This window comes from Papio anubis, chromosome 7 (assembly GCF_008728515.1).
Source record: "Papio anubis isolate 15944 chromosome 7, Panubis1.0, whole genome shotgun sequence".
Taxonomy (NCBI): Eukaryota; Metazoa; Chordata; class Mammalia; order Primates; family Cercopithecidae; genus Papio; species Papio anubis.
Window position 1 is genome coordinate 104,186,347 of NC_044982.1, and position 24,393 is coordinate 104,210,739.

The following is a 24,393-nucleotide window of genomic DNA, read 5'->3' on the forward strand; positions in this document are numbered from 1 at the left end:
AATTTTTTTTGTATTTTTAGTAGAGACGGGGTTTCACCGTGTTAGCCAGGATGGTCTCGATCTCCTGACCTCGTGATCCGCCCGCCTTGGCCTTCCAAAGTGCTGGGATTACAGGCTTGAGCCACTGCACCTGGCCATGTCTCACCTTCTCTTTCGCACAATAATCTCCTGGAGAGCAGAGACCCTGTCTCATGTGGTTCTGTGTCCTCATAACCCTAGCTTGCTCTTCATGTATACTTAATATATATCTTTGAGTGAATGTACGTTAGCAGTCTCATTTCGAGCAAGTAATGCAGATCAGTCAGCTTAAGATATGAATCAGCATTCATTGGTAAGTCCAGAGGGGCTTCTTATGGAATTGACAAGAGGAGGGCAGCTGTGCCCAGGCAAGGAATGGAACTAGTACTTGGAAATATCTTGGAACTCTCTCTGTCTTCCACTTCTTATTCAATCCTGAACATCGACTTCCTTTTTCCATCTCTCACTGTAGTGTTGGCTTCTCAGTCCACGTGGCAGAACATGGCTGCTCTACTCTTTTGAAGCTAAATTTCCAGACACAATGGTAGACTGTCTGTAGGTCCTAATTCCCAAATACTTGGTCAAATAATTAGCTAGATTAGCTGATTTGCTGTCCATTACTGAACCAATCAACTATGGACAGAGAGATAAGGGATATGTGACAGTAACAGCTGGGAGCTCCTCCTGTGGGTGGGCTGGAAGTGCCTGAGAAGGGGCTGGGCAGACACCTCAGTCAGTGTCACTGCAGTGACAGGGTGGGTAGGAAGGTGTAGATGTGTGGACAGATGGACGATAGGTAAATGAATGAATGGGGGGACAGATAGATGCTTTAGCCATGTTGTCAAATAATCCTAACAGTTCAGGAACCTGAAATGAAAGGAGGGCTCTTGGAAGAGATGCTCATGGTGGGACATGGGGGAGGAGATCTCTGTAGATAGAGCCCTTACTGCAGTTGAGGAAGTAGAACGGGCCACTATAGAAGGAAGCTTATTCCCAGGAGCCAGGGATTTCTGGAAACTCCTTGTCTCCCTTCCCATTAGGAAGCTAGGAAGTTTCTCCTCCATATTTTCCTTCCTACTGCTGAGGGGGAATTGTTTTCAGCTTTGACAGGGACCAGCTTCTAAAAATAAGCTGAGCTATCATACGGTGGCTCTGTTCTTCCAGCAAGCCTGGGGCAGGTGGTCCTGTCCAGTCTCTTCAGGTGGTCTGGAAATCCATGGCCTCGTGTTCTCTCCTCCCATTATTATTATTATTATCATCATTATTATTATTACTGAGATGGAGTCTCACTCTATCGCCTGGGCTGGAGTGCAGTGGCGAGATCTTGGCTCACTGCAACCTCCACCTCCTGGGTTCAAGTGATTCTCCTGCCTCAGCCTCCCAAGGAGCTGGGATTACAGGAGCCCGCCACCATGTCTGGGTAATTTTTTTTTGTATTTTTAGTAGAGACTGGGTTTCACCATGTTGGCCAGGCTGGTCTCAAACTCCTGACCTCAGGTGATCTGCCTACCTCAGCCTCCCAAAGTGCTGGAATTACAGGTGTGAGCCACAGTGCCTGGCCTCTTCCCATTATTTTGGAACTGGCCTTCCTGCAACCCAATCTCCTGCTTCTTTCTCAGGATACCCAGAGCCAGAGGTGACCTGGTACAAGGATGATACGGAGCTGGACCGCTACTGTGGCTTGCCAAAATATGAGATTACTCATCAGGGCAACCGCCACACACTGCAGCTGTACAGGTGAGGGAGAAGGGCCTGTTTTGCTCTCTCTGCCCTCCCGAGGGCCCTTTGGCTGGGGTCCTGCCCTCAGAAATGGAGTAGTCTAGATGGAGATGCCCAGGCACTCTCTGGGGATGGCGGGCGGGGTTCTGCTGTGTGGTTGAACCACCTGGTGAACCACATCTGCCTTCCAGTGTCTGGGAGCTCCTAAGGCCAGGGTGGGAGTATTCCTGACAGAGAGCTGGTGCAACCAGTGGCGGTCCTGACCTACAGAAATATTTTCCATGAGGTCAGCAGCCAAAAAAAGCAACTGTATCATCATGACTTCACAAGGGGCTGTGTTGGTCACATGCTTCTGAACGGAGCTCTCCTGGGCCCCAAGTCTAATCCCTCCTGGGACAGTATGGCCTTGGTCAGCCGCCACCCTTTTGCCAGCCTCAGTTCCCTCAACTGTAATGGAGGGTGTTGTATGTTGTGACGTGTGAGATGGGGCGTGGCACACAGCAGGGCTTGCAGTGGGGAGGGGGAAGCATGCCCGACTCTGAACGGCTCTGGCTGGGGGGTGTGGGGGCTCTCACCTCCCAGGAGGGGAGAGGTGGCACCTCACGCTCCTACCTCTAGGTGTCGAGAAGAAGATGCCGCCATCTACCAGGCCTCTGCCCAGAACAGCAAGGGCATTGTGTCCTGCTCAGGGGTCCTGGAGGTGGGCACCATGACCGAGTACAAGATCCACCAGCGCTGGTTCGCCAAGTTGAAGCGCAAGGCTGCGGCAAAGCTGCGCGAGATCGAGCAGAGCTGGAAGCACGAGAAGGCAGCGCCAGGGGAGGCCGACACGCTGCGCAAGCTCAGCCCCGACCGCTTCCAGCGAAAGCGGCGACTGAGTGGGGCTGAAGCGCTGGACCCCTCGGTCCCTACCAGGGAGCCTGAGGGTGGGACCCTGGCGGTTTGGCAGGAGGGAGAGACTGAGTCTGCTCAGCACTCAGGTTTGGGCCTGATCAACAGTTTTGCTTCTGGAGAAGTGACCACCAACGGGGAGGCTGCCCCCGAGAATGGGGAGGACGGAGAGCATGGCTTGCTGACATACATCTGTGACGCCATGGAGCTGGGGCCTCAGAGAGTCCTCAAAGAGGAGAGTGGGGCCAAGAAGAAAAAGAAAGATGAGGAATCCAAGCAAGGCCTGCGGAAGCCAGAGTTAGAGAAGGCAGCCCGAAGGCGCCTTTCTTCAGAAAACTGCATCCCCAACTCAGACGAGCCTGACTCCTGCGGGACTCAGGGGCCCGCGGGCGTGGAGCAGGTTCAGACCCAGCCCAGAGGCAGGGCTGCACGGGGGCCTGGGTCCTCTGGCACAGATAGTACCAGGAAGCCAACCTCTGCTGTGGGCACTCCAGACAAGGCCCAGAAGGCCCCTGCCCCGGCCCTGGCCCCTGGCCCGGGCTCGGGCCCAGGCCAGGAAGTGTATTTCTCCTTGAAGGACATGTACCTGGAGAACACCCGGGCAGTCAGACTTCCGGGGGAAGACGGCCCCCAGACCCTGAGTGTCCAGGCGCCTGGAGAGAGTCTCAAGGGGAAGGCACCCATTGGGGCTAGAGATGAGGGGGTGCCTGGTGCTCCTGGCCAGCCCACACACTCCTTCACCCCCCAGCCCACTAGGCCTTTCAACAGAAAGAGATTCGCCCCTCCAAAGCCCAAAGGAGAGGCCACCACCGACAGTAAGCCCATTTCTTCTCTGAGTCAAGCTCCAGAATGTGGGGCCCAGAGCTTAGGGAAGGCCCCACCTCAGGCCTCTGTCCAGGTGCCGACACCCCCTGCCCGGCGGAGACATGGCACCCGGGACAGCCCACTGCAGGGGCAAGCAGGCCACAGGACTCCAGGAGAGGTAAGTGTGGGTGTTGGGTGCTTGGAGGCTGCTCTGGGAAGCTGACCTCATGGAAACTTGCTGCAACTGCTCCGGCAGCCAGTGAGCGGTGGGCTATTTATAGAAAGGGGTGGGGAGGGACTGGAGTGCCAGCTACAGGGACCGCAGGCATGCCCTTCGCCCCAGCCCGTTTCCTGATGCCAGGCATGTGGGCAGCACAGCCTGACTGTGACCCTCTTCTGGGAGTGTAGGAGTTCACAGCCAAGGGGACTGTGCCCTGGAGGGAGATGGAAGAAGATAGTATTCTCTGGGGTGGGAAAGGGGGTCAGTGGAGAGCTTTCTGTGGGCTTTGCTGAGGCAACAGTGTTTCATGGGGGAGATGGAGGAGCAGGTGTGTGCCCTAGTGTACAGCAGGTGGCAACTTGGCTGCTCGTGAGATTTTTAACAAAGCTGAATGTCCAGGAAATGCTGGTTAAATCTGGGTTTATCTAAGGTTCTGAAGTCAGGCATACCTATAAGCAAATCTGACTGCCTTAACATGGTGTGATCTAGAGCCAGTTGTAAAACTGGAATAATAATAATAATAATACCTACTTCATAGGGCTGCTGTAAGAATCTGGTGCCCACTAAGAACTAAGTAAGTGGCAGTTGGGATCAGATACGACTATGGTGGGAAACAGAAGAAAAGTGTTTTACTTGATAACAGGAGTGCCATCACCTTCTAGGGAACGGGTAGCCCACAGAGAAAAGATGATGTTTTGTGTGGAGACAGGGGTAGTGGAGTGTCCACTCCCCAAAGAGGCAATGGGTGGCAGCATTAAGGAGCTTGAGGGGCGGGATTGAGAGGGCAGGAAAGAAACAATTTGTCCCTTTTGGTTATTGCTTCATGTTTCAGGGGCTTAGAGGGCATTATTTCACAGAGGTTTTGGGAGACAGAGTGTTTTATAGTGGAACAGAAAGAAGACAGTGTTTCTTATGAGTGACAGAAGGAGAAATATTTCAAGAGTGGAGCTGGCTGGGGTGGATAAAATAGATGGAACATATTTACACTGAGAAATACTGGTTATTTATTTGAAATCCCAATTTAACTGGGTGTCTAGTATTTCTTTCTTTGGTTTTTTTGTTTGTTTTTTGTTTGTTTGTTTTTTGAAATGGAGTTGCCCAGGCTGGAATGCAGTACAGTGGTGCGATCTCAGCTCACTGCGGCCTCCAACTCCCGGGTTCAAGCGATTCTTGTGTCTCAGCCTTCCAAGTAGTTGGAATTAAAGGTATGAGGCACCATGCCTGGCTAATTTTTGTATTTTTAGTAGAGATGGGGTTTTGCCATGTTGGCCAAGCTGATCTCGAACTCCTGATCTCAAGTGATCTGCCCACCTCAGCCTCCCAAAATGTTGGGATTACAGGCATGAGCCACCATGCCCAGCGCAGTATTTCTTTTTGCTAAATCTGATAACCTTAAGTGGAGACAGCCTCTGGTTTTGGTGAGAACTAAGATGAGACTATTTCTTGGGGTAGAGGAAGCAGGAGTTATGGATCCGGGAATGGCTTCATGGGGGAACAGGAGGAAAGCAGTGTTTCCCAGGGATAGGGACAGAGGACAGGTGGTTTCTCGGAGCAGTGAAGGGAAGCACATGAGGGACAAGCTGATACAGCACCTCGCAGAGAGCAAAGGGGAAAGGATGCTTTGTGGAGAACAGGAGGGGCTTTCCCACGGAGAGAACTTTCATGGCGGGAAGGAGAGAAAGACTAGTTTCAAGGGTGACCATGGGAAATGGTTTTATTTCATGGGTGCTAAGGTCAGACTGTAGGAACAGTAGTTCAGAGGGCTTTGGAGTGGAACAAACCTCAGGGACTTCAAACTAGACTTTCTGGAACCTGTTCCTGACTCTTGCCCCCCCTCATGCCTGGTCTCATGTAGTTTTGGCCAATGGAGTGGTAAGTTCACAGTGGCCCAGGGAAGGCTTTGTAGGGCTGCTGCACATGCCTAACAGCCCACAGGCTGGACAGCAGGGCCTTTTGGAAGAGATGGCTCTCATAGGCCCTCATAGCTCATTTAGGAAGGGACCAGGCTGTTGGCCAAGTTAGTGTGCAAATCTAGCTTCTCTGCCTAAAGGGTGAGGAACCCCATACCAGATGGTGGCATCCTCCTGGTAGGGCCAGAGGAGGAAGTACCAGCCCCCTCTTCCTTGCCTCTCAAAGGTAGGAGGAGGGGCTCAGGCAGTGTGGTAACTGAGAGGTTGTCTGTGTTGGTTCCACTGCTCCTACAAAAACCTCATGGTTAGGCCAGGCGTGGTGGCTCACGCCTGTAATCCCAGCACTTTGGAAGGCCGAAGCAGGTTCATCACTTGGGGTTAGGAGTTTGAAACCAGCTTGGCCAACATGGTGAAACCCCATCTTTACTAAAAATACAAAAAATTAGCCGGGTGTGGTAGCATGTGCCTGTAATTCTGGCCACTTGGGTGGCTGAGTCAGGAGAATTGCTAGAACCTGGGAGGCGGAGGTTGCAGTAAACCGAGACTGCGCCACTGCACTCCAGTCTGGGCTACAGAGACTCTGTCTTAAAAAAAAAACCAAACCAAAAAAAAAAAAAAAAAAAAAAACCACCCACAGACACAGAACAAAGCCAAAAACCTTTTTTTTTTAACTTAAAAAAATTGTTAAATAGGTCATACATGTGAAACACGTTTAACATCTATGTATGTATACTTTTAAGCTGTTGCTTTTTAGTGGATGAATTTGATTTTTTTTTTTTATTTGGGACAGGAACTTGCTTTGTTTGTCACCCAGGCTGGAGTGCCGTGGTGCGATCATGGCTCACTGCAGTCTCAACCTCCTGGGCTCAAGCGATTCTCCTGCCTTAGCCTCCCAGGTTCCATGCCCGAGACTACAGGCGTGTGCTGCCATGCCTGGCTATTTTTTTCTTTTTTAAAAAATTTTGTGTAGAGACAGGGTGTTGTCATGTTGCCCAAGCTGGTCTCGAACTCCTGGGCTCCAGTGATCCTCTCACCTTGGCCTCCCAAAGTGCTGCTATTACAAGTGTGATAAAACAGCCTGGTCTGTTTTTTCATACTCTCATCCTGCCAAATTTTTTTGAAAAAACAGTTATATTTTTATTATTAAAAAAATGGTCATAGTAGAAAATACGGAGGAAACTCTGAAAACTTGAAGTAGAAAGTAAGGCCAGGCACAATGATGCCTGTCATCCCAGCACTTTGGGAAGCCAAGGCGGGTAGATCACCTAGGTCAGGAGTTCAAGACCAGCTTGGCCAACATGGTGAAACCCCATCTCTACTAGAAAAAATACAAACAAAATTTAGTTGGGGGTGATGGTGGTTGCCTGTAATCCCAGCTACTCAGGAGGCTGAGGCAGGAGAATCACTTGAACCCAGGAGGCAGAGGTTGCTGAGATTGCACCATTGCACTCCAGCCTGGGCAACAAGAGCAAAACTCCATCTCAAAAAAGAAGAAATAAAGAAAGAAAAAAGAAAGTAAAAATCCACCTATTATCTACCATCCAGAGATGATTATCACCCAAGAGATGAAGGGACATCTTGGTGTATCTACCAATCTTTTTATGTGTATATGTAGTTTATGTAGGTTTTTACACTTTTGTTTTTGTTTTTGTTTTTTTTTTGAGACAGAGTCTCGCTCTGTCTCTGGAGTCTGCGTGGTCTCAGCTCACTGCAACCTCCGCTTCCCGGGTTCAAGCGATTATCCTGCCTCAGCCTCCAGAGTAGCTGGGATTAGAGGCACCTGCCACCACGCTTGAGTAATTTTTTGCATTTTTAGTAAAGACGGGGTTTCACCATGTTGGCCACGCTGGTCTCAAACTCCTGACCTCAGGTGATCTGCCTGCCTCAGCCTCCCAAAGTGCTGGAATTACAGGTGTGAGCCAGTGTGCTGGCCTTTTTAACCATTTAATATGCATTTTATTCTGATCCAGTTTTATATCCTGTTTTCTTTCTTTCTTCTTCTTTTTTTGTTTTTTTTTAGATGGAGTCTTGCTCTGTAGCCCAGGCTGGAGTACAGTGGCATGATCTCAGCTCACTGCAACCTCAACCTCCTGGGTTCAAGCGATTCTCCCACCTCAGCCCCTTAGTAGCTGGGATTATAGGCACATACCATCATGCCTGGCTAATTTTTGTATTTTTAGTAGAGACGGGGTTTCACCCTTTTTGGCCAGGCTGGTCTTGAACTCCTGACCTCATGATCTGCCTTAGCCTCCCAAAGTGCTAGGATTAAAGGCATGAGTATCCTGCTTTCTTCTCATCATTTCATGAGCATTTGCCATGATTTCTAAAAAATCTTCAAAAGAACTTTATTTTTAATGACTATATAAGATGGTATAGTACAAATATTTTAACCTTTTTTTCATAGTTTTTATGCTTTCCTTCCCTGGTCTTAGATTAAGTAGTAATCTGTATTTTTGCTAATTTTTGTTGTTTGAATTCTTTCATTTGATTTTTAAGTTAATCTGAAATGTATTTGGGTGTATAATATAGCATCAGTCTCTGGCTTGATTTTTGACTAATAGGTAATTTTCCTCAACATTATTTGTGGAATATTCAAACCATATCTATTATTTAGTTTTTCTTTCCTGATACACTAATTCTTATGCATACTAGAGCCAATTTTAATTCCTACATATACATCTGTCATAATGCATTCATCTGTGTGTTGATTTTTTATAAGACAATCTTGTTTGAATTTTTACAGGTTTGCTTTCTGGCAGGGCAAGTTCTTCTCTTACACTCCTTTAAAATTTTTTTTTTAACTATTATCTCTTGTTTATTCCTCTAGGAAAACTATAGAATCATTGTTTGAAATTCTCCAAACTCCTAGATACCATTGTTTTTTACTTTATAATTTTTTGTTCACCATTTTTTAAATAGTCATGAATTACATTTAACAAGATTATAAAGCCTGTTAAATCCTTTTGTGGATAACTAAAGGCATATTTGTATTTTGAATGGGCTTTTAGTAAAACTTTGGAAGAACCAATACCTTAGTATTTAGCCTTCTCATTTGGGACCACAGTCTCCATTTCCATGATCCAAATCTTCTTTCTCATCTCTCTTTTTAAGTTCTGTTTGTTTTTTAATTCATTTGAGCCCAGCGTGTCTCTTGTTAGGGTTTGTTACTTTCAGGGTCCCTGTTTCTGGGATATTATGCCAGTGCCCTCTTACTCCGTCTTGATTTTCTTTCCTGGGAATAGGGGTACCTCTGGAAGCTCGAGTTAGGCGTCTCTCATGGGTATGGGTGAGGAACAGATGGTACAGCTGGGGCATCTTGAGTTGTTAAGAATGTCTGCTTCTCCTCCAGCCCAGGCATGCTGTTCACACAGCTCTCTCTCGGGGCAGGAGGTAGCTGATGAATGGAAACTAGCCTTCAGTGCCCTCAAAGTCTGCTTTTTATGAGATTTTTTTTTTCTGGGACTGCCTCAGATCTCTGGAGCTGAGGTACATAGGGGAACATGGTAGAATGCACCATCTGCCAAAATCCTTGGAGAGGACCATGTAGGTGTGGGAGAGCCCTGCTGAATGCTTTGAGACCTAAGTGTCTCTTTTTGAGAAGCCTTGAAGGTCCTGAGGATGATCTTCCAAAAGCATGGGAACTCTCCTCTCACAATCAGGGCTCTTTAGTTTTCAGGGAGGACATGGATATAAATATCTTTTGAGAGCTGTTGAATCGAGGGAGATTGAGGAGAGACATGATCCTTGCCTTGAAGAATTATCTACTGAATTGAGGGGACTGGACTCACTAGAAAGAAGTGCAAAGAGGATGTGGTGAATGATGACAACAGAGGACTTTCAGAGAGGGAGAACGGTGTGGTCTGGAGTCACCAGTGAAGGCATCTAGAAAGAGGCCAGACTCGTTGGCATCATGTATAGATTTATTATGGGAAATGCCATATTAAAAAATTAATATAATTTTAAAATATAAAAGATAATATTCTCAGGTGGAAAGGAATTAGCTGAAAGAGAAAAAGGAAGACATTCTGGGAAGGATGAATAGCATGAAACAAAGGTGAGATTGTGGGCTAGAGAGGGAATGTAAAACCATCCTATCCTAATTTTGATGCCTAAATGCATTGAAAGCTTCTCAACATTTTTTCTTCCTTTCTATGTCTTGTGTACTGCTTTGGTTTGTTTAGCACCAATTGTAACATTATCTAAGGCCAGGAGTGACACAGAAAAGGAAGAGAACTAACAGTTATTCAATATCAGCTTCTGGTAGTGCTGGGTTAGATAATTCAACTACTGAGGACAACTAGAAAAGCTAGGCAAAATATAAAAATATCTGCTTGAAGGCACTGGAGAGCTGACAAAGTGAAGAATTACTGGGCCAGGATCTGGGAGGAGATAGAAATCTAGAATGGTAGTCCCAGCATTTGACACAGCTTTTGTCCTGGGAGGTATTTCTTATGCCAGAAGAGGAGAATGAGAGACTGAGCAATAGTTTAGATAGTCTCATGAGACTAAGGAGACAAAAATTAGAGCCCATGGTCTCAAGAGTGGGAGCCCTTGTAAGCCCCCTGGGTTTTGGGTTGGGACCCTGAAGGTTTGTACCCTAGGAGAAAGGGGAATCAAGTAAATTACTCTCACAGTATTGAGGTATTGATGAGCTCCAAGTCATGTGGTAAGAAATATCTCAATCCCTGAAATTAGAATTAGGTGGTTCAAGATACTTAGTGCCCTCAGGCACCTGGCAGAAGCAAACAAAAATCATATCTGGGGATGACAGCATCATCTTAAGCCTCAAATTATTTTTAAAAAGTATTTCAAATGTAATATTCAGCATGAAATGAAGATAAGTCCCCAGAAGATAGAAATTGGCCCACAGGTTGCTGGGCACACTGGCTCGTGCTTGTAATCTCAGTACTTTAGGAGGCTGAGATGGGCGGATCACTTGAAGCCAGGAGTTCGAGACCAGATGTAAACATTAACATGGGCAGAGAGAGCTCCAGAAGCTCTCTAGATCAGGCTTCAGGAATGGAAAAGAGATTTCTTGGCAGTGACAGTGGTAGCAGTAGAGGCCACAGGCGCCTAAAACTTTGAGAGAAGAGAATCTTCCCTCTCCATTCAGAGGAGCTGTGATCCTAAGAGTGGGACAAGTCCCTGTTCCTTTTTTTTTTCTCCTGGGTCTCTTCCTTGATGCAGATCACACACTCATGTGTGAAAGTATGTGGCAGAGAGGGGTAAAAGAAGCTCCAGCTATTTGGCCAGAGGACTGAAAAAGGGGGCCATATGGGGGAAACTATGGAGAGGGAAAAGCTTGGGAAAATGACCTCTGAGAATCATTAATGACCTCTGGGTTTATAAACTCTTTTTACATTTCTGGGCTCATTCCCAAGCTGTTCCTGCATGGATCTGATTCTGAAGAGCATATGAAAAACTTTGAGAATGAAATACTTGGAGAATAAAAAACTTTGAGAATAAAAACACTAATGAACCATCATTCAAGTCCCACACTGGCCACTGGGTGGCACACACACATGGCGGATCCAAATAGCCCTGCAGGCCGGGTGTGGTGGCTCATGCCTGTAATCCCAGTACTTTGGGAAGCCGAGGCAGGCAGATCACTTGAGGTCAGGAGTTTGAGACCATCGTGGCTAACACAGTGAAACACTTTCTCTACTAAAAATACAAAAAATTAGCCAGGCATGGTGGCACATGCCTGTAGTCCTACCTACTTGGGAGGCTGAGGTGGGAGAATTGCTTGAACCCAGGAACCTGGGAGGCAGAGGTTGCAGTGAGCTGAGATTGTGCCATTACACTCCAGCCTGGGTGACAGAGTAAAGCTTCATCTCAAAAACAAGACAACAACAATAAGAAAACCCCAAATAGCACCGGAAAGGCTTGGAAAATATAACTGAGATTGAAGCTATAACCTCAGAGGCCTGAATGAAATTTGTAGCCTGAACACAACTAGGTAGATTGCCTTCCAAGACAAAGATGTTAATACTCTCCATAAGATTTAAACAAGAATCAGAGTCTTGTAATATTTAAAATATCCAAATACAATAAAAGTTATATGGCATATGAAAAATCATGAAAATCTCCACTTGCATGGAAAGACAATCAAAGAGTACCAATGCCACAGTGACACAGATGTTAGAATCATCTGACTTTAAAATCATCTGACTTTACTATAAAAATGTGGCAAGTAAGGGTAAATACTCTGGAAACAAATGGAAAGATAGAAAGTCTCAGCAAAGAGGTAAAAGACTAGCCTGGGGAACATGGCAAAACCCTGTCTTTACAAAAAATACAAAAAAATTAGCTGGGTGTGGTGGCATGTGCATGTAGGCTGAACTATTTGCAGGGCTGAAGTGGGAGGATCACTTGAGCCTAGAATGTTGAGGGTGCAGTGAGCCAAGATCACACCACTGCACTCCAGCCTGGACAAAGTGAGACCCTGTCTCAAAAGAAAAAAAAAAAAAAAAGAAAAAGAAAAGGTAAAAGATATGAAGAACCAAATATCAATTTTATTTTATTTTTATTTTTTATTTTTTTGAGACAGAGTTTTGCTCTTGTTGCCCAGGCTGGAATGCCTGGCACACTGCAGTGGCATGATCTCAGTTCACTGCAACCTCCACCTCCTGGGTTCAAGAGATTCTCCTGCCTCAGCCTCCTGAGGGAGTAGTTGGGATTACAGATGTGTGCCACTACACTTGGCTAATTTTGTATTTTTAGTACAGATGGGGTTTCACTGTGTTGGCCAGGCTGGTCTTGAACTCCTGACCTCAGGTGATCCACCCACCTCAGCCCCAAATATCAATTTTAGAACTGAAAATTACAATAACTGAATAAAAAGACTCACTGGTTGAGCACAACAACAGAATGATAGATGACAGGGAAAAGTCAGTGAACTTGAAGTTAAAGCAATAGAAATTATTCAATCTGAACACATAAGCCCACACACAGAGAGAGAGAGAGGAAGGGAGGGAGAGAGAGGGGGAGGGAGAGAGAGAGAATCAGAAAAATCAATGAACAGAGCCTCAGAGACTTGTGGTGCAGTATCAAAAAGTCTAACACTTGTGTCACTGGATAATCAGAAAGAGAAAGAACAGTGGTGCGGAAAAAAAAAATACGTAAAGGAATAATGGCTGAAAACTTTCAAAATTTGGCAAAAGTCACAAACCTATAGATCAAGAAGTTCAGCAAACCCTAAACAGGAAAAGCCCATAGAATTCCACATCCAGAAACCTCATAGCCAAACTGTTGGAAAGTAAAGACAATGAAAAATTCTTGGAAGTAGCCAGAGAAATGTAATACATTATTTATAGGGGAGCAATGATTTGAATGACTGCAGATTTCTCATCAGAAACAATGGAGGCCAAAAGGAAGTGGAACAACATATTTTTTTAATGCTGAAAAAAAAAAGAACTTTCAACCTATAATTCTACATTTAGCAAAAATATCTTGAAATATTGAAAGTGAAATAAAGACATTCTCAGATAATGGAAAAAACAAGAGACTACATTGTCAGCAGACCTGTTCTAGAAGAATTGCTAGTCTGGGAGCTGTGGCTCATGCCTGTAATCCCAGCATTTTGGGAGGCTGAGACAGACTCACCTGAGGTCATGAGTTCGAGATCAGCCTGGCCAACATGGTGAAACCTCTTCTCTACTAAAAATACAAAAAAAATTTGCCAGGTGTGGTGGGGAGCACCTATAATCCCAGCTACTTAGGAGGCTCAGGCAAGAGAATCACTGGAACCCAGGAGGCTGAGATTGCAGTGAACTGAGATTGTACCACTGCATTCCAGCCTGGGTGATAGAGCCAGACTTGGTCTCAAAAAAAAAAAAAAAAAAAAAAATAAGGATTGCTAAAGTAAATTTTTCATACAGAAAGGAAATAATACCAGAAGGAAGGAAACCTGAAACATCAAGAATGAAGGAAGGGCAATGGAAATGGTAAATATCCTCATAAATATAATAGATCATTTCATCTTGATTTCTTTAAAATATGTTTGAAGGTAAAAAGTTAAAAAAAATACATTATCTGCTGGAGGTTTTTTAATGCATGCAAATGTAATATATAAGACAAATATAACATAAAGGGGTATAGAGTAAAGAAACCTATATGGTGGTGAGATTACTGTATGGCACTTGAAGTGGTAAAATATTGACTCTAAGTAGACTGTGGAAAGTTAAGTATGTATATTATAAGCCCTAGAGCAACAACAAAAATACTATACAAAGAGATATAGTAAAAATCAAACTATATAAGTTAAAGTGGAATACTAAAAGATGTTCTAATCTAAAAGGAGGCAAGAATAGGGAAACACAGGAAGGAAAAACAGAGGAAACAAATAGAAAACAAATAATAAAATTATTGAGCAAAATCTAAACCTATAAATAATTATATTAAATATAAATGGTCTAAACATATCAATTAAATGACAGATTGTGAGACAGGACCAGAAAAACTTTCCCAACTTGATGCTGTTGATAAGAAATCCGCTTCAAATATAATGATATAGATCAGTTACAAGTAAAATAATAGAAAAATATATACCATGCAAACACTAATCAGATGAAAGCTGGAATGGCAATATTAATATCAGACAGAGTAGACTTCTGAGGAAAGAAAATTACTGGCTGGGTACAGTGGCTCACGCCTGCAATCCCAGCACTTGGGGAGGCCAAGGCGGGCAGATCACCTGAGGTCGGGAGTTTGAGACCAGCCTGACCAACATGGAGAAAACCCATCTCTACTAAAAATACAAAAATTAGCCAGGTGTGGTGGCGCATGCCTGTAATCCCAGCTACTTGGGAGGCTGAAGCAGGAGAATCACTTGAACCCAGGAGGCGGAGATTGCATTGAGTTGAGATCATGCCATTGCACTCCAGCCTGGGCAACAAGAGCAAAACTCTGTCTCAAAAAAAAAAAAAAAAAAAAAATTACTAAGGGAAAAATAGTGAACTATCTAATGATAAAAGGGTCAATTCAAGAAGACATAACAATAAAAAATATGTATGCACCTAACAACATACCTTCAAAATACACAAAGCAAAACCTGACAGAACTGAAAAGAGAAATAGAGAAAACAATAATTATAGTTGGAGACTTTAACACTCCTCTCTCAGTAATCAGTAGAACTAGTAGATAGAAAATCAGTAAGGATATAAAAGAACTGAATGGCACTATCAACCAACTGTCTAATAGACATACATAGAATACTCTGTGTAACAACAGAATACTCATTCTTTTCAAGTGCATATAAAATATTCACCAAAATAGATCATATCCTGGGTCATAATATAAATCTTAACAAATGTGAAGTAATTGAAATAATACAAAGTATACACTCCGATCAAAATGAAATTAAACTAGAAATCAATGACAGAAAGATAATAGAAAAATTTCTAAACACTTAAAGAACATACTTTTATGGGCCAAGAAAGAAGTCCTAAGGCCAATTAGAAAACATTTTAAATTGAATGAAAGTGAAAATACAACATACCAAAATGTTGGCTGCTGCTAAATCAGTGCCTTGAGGAGAATGTATAGCATTAAAATGTTTATATTAGAAAAGAAAAAAGATCTGAAATATCAATAACTTGAGTTGCTACCTTAGAAAACTAGAAAAAGAAGAGAAAAAAATAAACCCAAAGCAAATAGAAAAGAACAGAAAACAATGAAACTAAAACTGGGAAAACTGTGGAGAAAATAAACCCAAAGCTAATTATTTGAAAAGATAAATAATATCAATAAACCTCTGGCAAGACTTACATAGAAAAAAAAAAAAGAAGACACAAAATACAAGTATTAAGAATGAAAGAGGGGCTATCACTCCAGCCCCTGTAAGGATTGACAGGGTAAAAAGAAAAAAAAAAGACTACTATGAAAAACTACACATAAGTTTAACAACTTATATGGAATAGAGCAATTATTTAAAAATTACAAACTACCAAACTTATGCAAAAGTGACTACCCTGCCCCATCCCTGTTAAGGTCCTGGTTTTGTCCCTTGCTCTCCCAAACCAGCGTTCCAGGGCCATGACCCCTTAGAGGGTTATAAACCATACTACTTTTCATTCGGTTGTTCTTTCCTGTTCTTTCCCTTATGTGTTTGGCACTGTGAAGGATGCAAAGGTGAATAAAGCTTTTTATTTTTTATTTTTATGTTTTTATTTGAAGAGACAGGGTCTCACTCTATTGCCCAGGCTGGAGTGCAGTGGTGTGATCATAGCTTACTACAGCCTCCAACTCCTGGACTCAAGCAATTCTCCCACCTCAGCCTCCAGAGTAGCTGGAACTACAGGCATATGCCATCACACCTGGCTAAGTATTTTGTGTTTTTGTAGAGACAGGGTTTTGCTGTGTTGCCAGGCTGGTTTTGAACTTTGGGCCTCAAGCAATTTTCCTACAGTGGCCTCCCAAAGCACTGGGATTCTAGACATGAGCAACCATACCTGGCCATAGACTGAGTCCTTAATATCTGAGAATTTATGAGGGAAGAGGGAAGAAGACAGGATGGCAAATTAAACCTACTAATATCACTTGTAGTAAAAAAGCTTACATAGAGCCAACTAGGTTCATTCTGCTCACACCATTTTTATTTTTAAGAAATATATGACATTCCTTCTAATATCTTTACACAGTTCCAGATATAGATGTACACACACACACACACACACACACACACACCCTCCATCATAATGTTTAGTAAGAGGGGTCAGCCCTTGTAGAATTGTACAGAGAATATTCAGTCATCCACCATGTATTTATTGATTTCCAACTCCTAGGCCTGTACTGGGCCCTCTTCAGAGGGGAAGAGTTCACAGATTAGCAGGTGACATATGCATGAAATAAATAACTACCACACAGAATGGGGGTGTAATGATAGAATTAGGTAAATTTGCTATGGGGGCCACTAACGTTTTTTGGGATAGAGGAGAGAACTCAGGAAGTCTTTAAAGAAGAAAAGAAACTTGAATGAGGTCTTCAAGGATGAGAAGGAGTCCTTCAGCAGGGCAAGGAGAAAGGTGAGAATGTCTGGCACAGAAAAAAATACATAAAGGAGTTACAAAATAGCACATTTGTCAGTACAGTTAAGTTAGTGTTGGGCGGAGGGACCCAAGAGATGAACCTGGAGAGACAGATCTGGGACTCTTGCTGAGGGACGGGCCTCACTGATCACACAAGTGTCGATTTCCATATATACTTTCATTTTTAATTGTATTTTTGTTAACTGTATGTCACATGCACAAGGTATAAAATTCAAAAAGTACAAAAGATATATAGAGAAAAAGTCTCCCCACTTCGCTATCCCCACTGCTCAGGTCCTCTTCCTGAAGGCAGTTGCCAAAGCAGGTTCTTTGGGCATCCTTTCAGAGCTGTTTTCTTTAACATTTGAAAATATGTGTGTGTGTCTGTGTATTTTCCACACAAAGGTTGCGTATTATATTTTCTATCCTTTACCTTGCTTTTTTATTTGGATATTTGTTTTATTTATTTGGAATGTAGATATACCATAATTCATTGGATCAGTCCTGTATTGTTGGAATTTAGGTGATTTCTAGTCTATTGCTATCATAAACAATGCTGCAGTAAATATCCTCGTATGTAAGTCCATCTGCACATGAAGGTATACCTGTATGATAAATTCCTAGGAATGGAATATTTGGGTTAAAGAGTATAAGTATTTTTAGTTTTAATAGATAATGCCAAATTGCCATCTGTAGAGGCTGTGCGATGCCTGTAACCCTGGCCAAGAGAGTACAGCAGTCCACCTTATCCACAAAAGATACTTTCCCAGATCCCCAGCAGATGCCTGACCCTGTGGATAGTACCAAACCCTACATATATTATGTTTTTTCCTATACATACACACCTGTGATAAAGTTTAATTTATAAATTAGGCACCATAAGAGATTAACAACCATAATCATAAAATAAAACAGCTATAGTAATATGCTGGTATCACTACTCTTGCACTTTGGGGCCATTTATTAAGTAAAATAATGGTTACTTGCACTCAAGCCCTGAGATACCAGGACGGTTGATCTGGTAACAAGACAGCTACTTAATGGGTAATGGGCAGCCTAGTGTATACCTTGTGGTTATACTGGACAAGGGGTTGTTTCACATCCCAGGTGGGATGGCATGAGATTTTATGATGCTGCTCAGAACAGCGCAAATTTTACAATTTGTTTTTTCTTTTTACTTTGGTTAATCTTTAAAACTCTCCCATGGCAACAGTCATGGATTACTATGTCATATAACACCTAAGTCTTAAATCTCCACAGGAAAACATACCACCATCGAGTGCCATGGCATCCTATAGAGAACTTCCATCTTTGGTCACAGCATTAAGAGCTCTTGGTTTCACAGCCTCTTTGAAATGACCTATAAAATTTATCAATTGTTTCTTTCTGGAATTTTTCATTTAATATTTTCAGACCAAGACTGGCCACAGTTAACTGAAACCATGGAAAGCAAAACCGTAAATAAGAAGGGGCTACTGTGTGATTAAACTTTTTGCTCTTTGAAGCTAGGGTTTTTTGACTTCATCCTGTCAGTGATGGTAAGCCATTGAAAGGTTTTTTAAGAGGGGAGTGTTACAGTCAGGTTTGTGTTTTGGAAAGGTCATTTGGGCTGCAGTGAGGAAAAGAGTTTAGCAGAGGCAAAGACTAAAGTCATGGATATCAATTAGAAGGCTTTACAGTAGTCCAGGCAAGACAGAATTGTTGGCAGCTCCGATTAAGCAGTTTGCAGTGGAGATGAAGGAAATGGATATTGAGATCAAGAAGTAGGTTCAATAGAACTGAGGGATTGATCTGGCTGAGAGTGCGTTCGGAGTGAGGGTAGCTTTCATCAAGAAGTTCTATTTCCATGAGTCTTGTGAACAGCAACAGGCTTGTATGCACAGTCTGCACCTTCTTTGTAGATTTATAGATCTTATGTCTTTAAACATTTTCTAATCCTAGAATATCAAAAGATAAAAAAGAGGCTGTAGTATATTACTAACTGCTGTTTGTTGGCACCAAGGCAGTTTTGTCTGTTAATATCTGGTTGTCAGAGAAGTTGGAAGAGCATCTTTATTAAGATTCTTCAGTCAGGCCGGGTGCAGTGGCTCATGCCTATAATTCCAGCACTTTTGGAGGCTGAGGCGGGTGGATCATTTGAGGCCAGGAGTTCAAGACCAGCCTGGCCAACAGAGCGAAACCCCATCTCTACTAAAAAATACAAAAATTAGCTGGGTGTGGTGGCACACACCTGTAATCCCAGCTATTCACGAGGCTAAGGCAGGAGAATCGCTTGAACCCAAGAGGTAAAGGTTCCAGTCAGCCAAGATCATGCCAGTGCACTCCAGCCTGGATGACAGAGCAAGACTCCATCTCAAAAGAAAAAAAAAAAAAAGATTCTTCAGTCAGCCTGTAGTCCCAGCTATTTGGGAGGCTGAGGTGGGAGGATAACCTGAACCCAATAGGTTGAGGCTATAATCCTGCCTGTGAATAGCCACTGCATGCCAGTCTGGGCAAGATGGCAAGAACCTGTCTCAGAAAAAAAAAATCCTTCAGTCAGACTTATTCCTGATATTTGCCAAACCAATTTTTCCCACATCCATACCATTCATTCAAAATTCTGAATTTAGGCTGGGTGCAGTAGCTCACACCTATAATCCTAGCACTTTAAGAGGCTGAGGTGGGGGCATTGCTTGAGGCCAGGAGTTTGAAACTACCCTGGCCAACATGGCAAGACCCCATCTCTAATTTTAAAATATAAAATAAATTTAAAAATTAAAAATTTAAAAAACAGAAAATTCCTAATTTAGTAAAGTAACTTTAAATTCTACACTTAATTTACATACATTTTAATTATATATATTTAAAAGTCTTTCATTTTGTGATCTGATTGCTTTGATTTTGTGTGTGGTTCTGATATTTAAAAATATTTTTGGCCGGGCGCGGTGGCTCAAGCCTGTAATCCCAGCACTTTGGGAGGCCGAGACGGGCGGATCACGAGGTCAGGAGATCGAGACCATCCTGGCTAACACGGTGAAACCCCGTCTCTACTAAAAATACAAAAAAAAACTAGCCGGGCGAGGTGGCGGCGCCTGTAGTCCCAGCTACTCGGGAGGCTGAGGCAGGAGAATGGCGGGAACCCGGGGGGCGGAGCTTGCAGTGAGCTGAGATCCGGCCACTGCACTCCAGCCTGGGCGACAGAGCGAGACTCCGTCTCAAAAAAAAAAAAAAAAATATTTTTATGTTATAATTTCAGTTTTATATAATACCATTAATTATTTCATCTGTTCACTCAGTTTCTACTAATTTTTTATGATGAAAAATAATACAGTGTTTTCACTTTTTCTCTGCATTTTCTTCATTCATCTTCTTTTATATGGGCCAGAGTTTCACTCTTGTTGCCCAAGCTGGAGTGCAATGGTGCAATCTTGGCTCACTGTAACCTCTGCTTCCTGGGTTCAAGCAATTCTCCTGCCTCAGCCTCAGAGTAGCTGGGATTACAGGTGCGTGCCACCATGCCTGGCTAATTTTTTGTATTTTTAGTAGAAACGGGGTTTTACTATGTTAGCCAGGGTGGTCTCAAACTCCTGACCTCAGGTGATCTGCCCGCCTTGGCCTCCCAAAGTGCTGAGATTACAGGTTTGAGCCACTGTGCCCGGCGTTCATTCATTTTCTATCTCATATTAACCTAAAGTTTGATTTCTAAGTGATTATCTTTATGTAGGTAAATATCCTCTATTTCTGTTACTTGGTTTTTCAGCTTTGAGTAATGTCTTTGGTGCCTGGCTTTTACAGGTGACACACTCAAGGAAGTTACTTCACTTGGTTATTTTCTTCCCCTTTCCACTTTCATGCTGGCTCTGTTGTATCTGTATCGTCAGGGCATAGAACATTGACATTCTGATTTGCCATTCTAAACCCCACTTGATTTTAGTCTTGCTTCTACAGTTATATGTTAATATGCATCAATATATATGTTAATGTAAGTGAAATATATTTAGTGCTTATCGTCAGCTCTTTTGCTGTTGTTTCCTCAATCATCTTTTGGTTGACTGCATTCTTCCCTGGTGATTTCCTCAAGCAGGGCCTGTGGGAACAGTATTCCTTTAGTCTTTGTATGCTAAAACATAATGTTCTTGGCTTAGCAATTTTCCAGAGGTTTCTTCAGGAGTGTAGTTGCCAGTGTTTTCTGAGATCTGCCTCCTCCATTCCATCTCTTCTCCTTGTCTGCTCTGCTCAGCTCCCGTGTCTTCGGCCAGTTTCCACCCAGGCCTCCATGACCCTGCAGCTCTTGTTGCATGTGGACTTATGGGTTTATAACCATGGGATGAGACCTTTGTCTACAGTAGCTGTGATTTTGCCAGCGTCTTGAGACCTGCTGAACAGCTCCACTCCCCGCGCGCTGAGCTGTGGCCCTGTTTATTTCCCCATATCACTTTGCTCCTCCTCAGCTTCCCAGTGTCTGCATCTGTTGGCTTTTGGAAGCCGTTATCCTTTTGTTTGTTTTTTGAGACTAGGTTTTATTTGCCTCCAGTTCACTAACAAAGGATTTTGCTTTGTTTATTTCATGTTTACTTTAGTGGTTTTGATGATATCTTGGAGGAAAAGAGGCAAATCACTGTTAAACGCCACCATGTTTGACACGAAGTCCTTTAAAAGTGGGTGGCAGTATGATATAACAACAAAGAGCATGGGATTTGGAGCGAAATACACCCAGCTGCAAATCTGAACTCTGCCACTTACTGACTACCTGTTGGTGGACAGATCGCATGCCTTCTTTCATTGTTATCTCTAGAATGGGGCTGATTCTCCTAAGTATTCATACTGTATGAGGAGTAAGTGGGATAATATCATGTACAGGGGCCTAGCATAGTGCTTTGCAAATACATGTTCAAAAGGGTAACATTATAATGTTTCATTAATTTCCTGGCATAGATGCCATTCAGAATTACTTTAATCCTCTCTGCTTTGATGGCATCCATTATTACCACTCACTCAATGTTACTGGTGGAGGCCGGGACATTGAGGCCATTATTGGGACATCCTTTGGCACTGTCTCACTTCACCCATAATTCTATCCAAGGCAAGTAGTGCCACAGGAGAAGGACTGCTCTGGGAGCCCTGGGGAGAGGATATTCTCCTTCATGTGGTAGGGGTGAGGGGTGGAATAAGCCATGAGCAACGTCTTTCAGGAAAGGCAGGATTTCTTCAGGAAGAGGTGGGAAGGGCAAGAGCTGGGTCTGGATGCTAGATATTCCTCAGTCCAGATACTGAGATCAGAGATTAGGGTGGGCGGGCATGGATGGGGCTTTGGGAATTTGTCACATGTCTTTGCCTCCCAACTTCCAGCAGACCTGAGAAACCAGGCAGCAAGATTCCCATCAGAGCAGTTGTGGATGAGGTCAGAGGAGGCTGGGATGCCAGATTGGAAAGAGATCTGAATGTCCATGTAGTTAAATCCTTGCTTTTGTCCCCGTGTTCTCAGGTCCTGGAATGCCAGACAACCATGGCTCCTACTGTGTCGGCCAGCAGCAGCTCTGATGTAGCTTCCATTGGTTGTAGCACCTCTGGAAGTCAAGGTATCTTTGAACCCATGGATATGGAAACCCAGGAGGATGGGAGAACATCTGCTAACCAGAGAACTGGAAGCAAGAAGAATGTGCAGGCAGATGGGAAGATACAGGTGGATGGAAGGACCAGGGGAGACGGAACACAGATAGCCCAGAGGACATGGGCAGATAGGAAGACACAGGTGTATGCTGGGACACAAGAAAGTAAGAGGCCACAGTCAGACAGGAGTGCACAGAAGGGCATGGTGACACAGGGAAGGGCAGAGACACAGCTAGAAACAACACAGGCAGGTGAGAAGGTACAGGAAGACAGGAAGGCCCAGGCAGATGAGGGCACACAGGAAGACAGAAGGATGCAGGAAGAGACGGGGATGCAGTCAGCAGGGAGTGCACCCACAGCCACAGAAGGTCAGTCAAAGCAGGAGGCAGTGACCAGCCTTGGCCCACCATCCAGAACCCCCGAACTCCCACCTACAGAGGGTCCTAGAGCTCCTCTGAGTATTGAATGTTTTACACAGATCCCAGAAGGGTCTTGTATCCCAGAAAAACCTGGTTTCCTGCCCAGATCTGAGGAGGCAGCAGTAACAGCCTCCAGGAACCATGAGCAAACTGTGCTGGGTCCCCTGTCAGGGAACCTCATGCTCCCAGCACAACCACCCCATGAAGGGAGTGTGGAGCAGATGGGAGGAGAGAGATGCCAAGGGCCACAGTCATCAGGGCCAGTCGAGGCCAAGCAGGAGGACAGCCCGTTCCAGTGCCCCGAGGAGGAGCAGCCAGGGGGAGTGCCGTGTGTGGATCAGGGTGGCTGTCCTCCAGCTGGCCTGAGCCAGGAGGTACCCACAATGCCTTCTCTTCCTGGAACTGGGCTGACTGCTAGCCCAAAGGAGGGGCTGAGCAGTACCCTGACTTCTCAGCACAGGAGCACAGCTGCCTTCCTGCCCTCTGAGGATCAGGCCCTGATGAGTTCTGCCCCAACACTGCACCTGGGGCCGGGGACCCCCACTCAGAGTCACCCACCAGAAACCATGGCCACCAGCAATGAGGGGGCCTGTGCCCAGGTATCAGATGTGGAGGGGCGGACCCCAGGTCCCCGGAGCTGTGACCCTGGCCTCATAGATTCCCTGAAGAACTACCTGCTTCTGCTGTTAAAGCTGTCCAGCACAGAGACGAGTGGAGCAGGGGGAGAGTCCCAGGTCGGGGCAGCTACCGGAGGTCTGGCGCCCTCAGCCACTCTGACACCCACTGTGGAAGTGGCTGGGCTGAGTCCCCGGACATCGAGGCGTATCCTGGAGCGTGTGGAGAACAACCACCTGGTGCAGAGTGCACAGACCCTGCTACTGAGCCCCTGTACCTCCCGCCGCCTCACTGGCCTCCTGGACCGCGAGGTGCAGGCTGGCCGCCAGGCCCTTGCTGCTGCCCGAGGCTCCTGGGGTCCTGGTCCCAGCTCCCTCACTGTCCCTGCCATTGTGGTAGACGAGGAGGGTCCTGGGCTGGCCTCAGAAGGAGCCAGTGAGGGTGAGGGAGAGGTTTCCCTTGAGGGGCCTGGCCTCCTGGGGGCCTCTCAGGAGAGCAGCGTGGGTGATCGGCTGGGGGAGGCAGGTGGGCAGGCAGTCCCTGGGCAGGGACCCTCAACAGAGAGCATAGCCCAGGAACCCTCCCAAGAGGAGAAGTTCCCCGGGGAGGCTCTGACAGGTCTCCCGGCAGCTACACCTGAGGAACTGGCTCTAGGGGCCCGGAGGAAGAGATTTCTCCCTAAGGTCAGAGCAGCAGGAGATGGGGAGGCGACCACACCTGAAGAAAGGGAGAGCCCCACGGTTTCCCCCCGGGGGCCCAGGAAAAGCCTGGTGCCTGGGTCCCCAGGGACTCCAGGGCGGGAGAGACGCTCCCCTACGCAGGGCAGAAAGGCGACCATGCTGGAGGTGCCTCGGGCAGAGGAGGAGCTGGCGGCAGGAGACCTCAGCCCCAGCCCCAAGGCTGGCGGTCTGAACACAGAGCTGGCCCTGGATGAAGGCAAGCAGGAGACACTGGCCAAGCCCAGGAAAGCCAAAGACCTGCTGAAAGGTGAGCAATGGGGAGGGAGGCGGGGGATGACTTTACAGGACAGGGCCGCCATGGAGCCACGGACAGCACACCGCTGCTGCTGCTAACAGCACCACCCGATGACAGATAGCATATCCCTCCTCAGGATTCACAAATTACCTTGGTAAAGGTACCCTTCTCTCACAGCCTTTGGAATCTGAAAGGCCTAGTTCTTG

At 45.1% G+C, this 24,393-nt stretch overlaps 1 protein-coding gene and 1 non-coding gene across 7 annotated transcripts in view; one reads left to right on the plus strand and one right to left on the minus strand.

The window, feature by feature from the left end:
- Positions 1-24,393, plus strand: part of ALPK3 (alpha kinase 3) — a 59,649-nt gene that overhangs the window by 20,584 nt on the left and 14,672 nt on the right. For 5 of the 6 annotated variants that reach the window (XM_031668381.1, XM_017960873.2, XM_017960871.3 and 2 more), the window contains 3 exons: positions 1,638-1,755; positions 2,356-3,610; positions 22,054-24,199. In XM_031668381.1, coding sequence (XP_031524241.1) covers positions 1,638-1,755; positions 2,356-3,610; positions 22,054-24,199 — 3,519 coding nt within the window. The remainder of the gene's footprint in view (positions 1-1,637; positions 1,756-2,355; positions 3,611-22,053; positions 24,200-24,393) is intronic. The other variant, XM_017960872.2, reaches the window with a different exon arrangement.
- Positions 17,834-17,951, minus strand: LOC116276219. Its single transcript, XR_004185649.1, has one exon. It is a non-coding gene; the product is annotated as a small nucleolar RNA SNORA25 (small nucleolar RNA).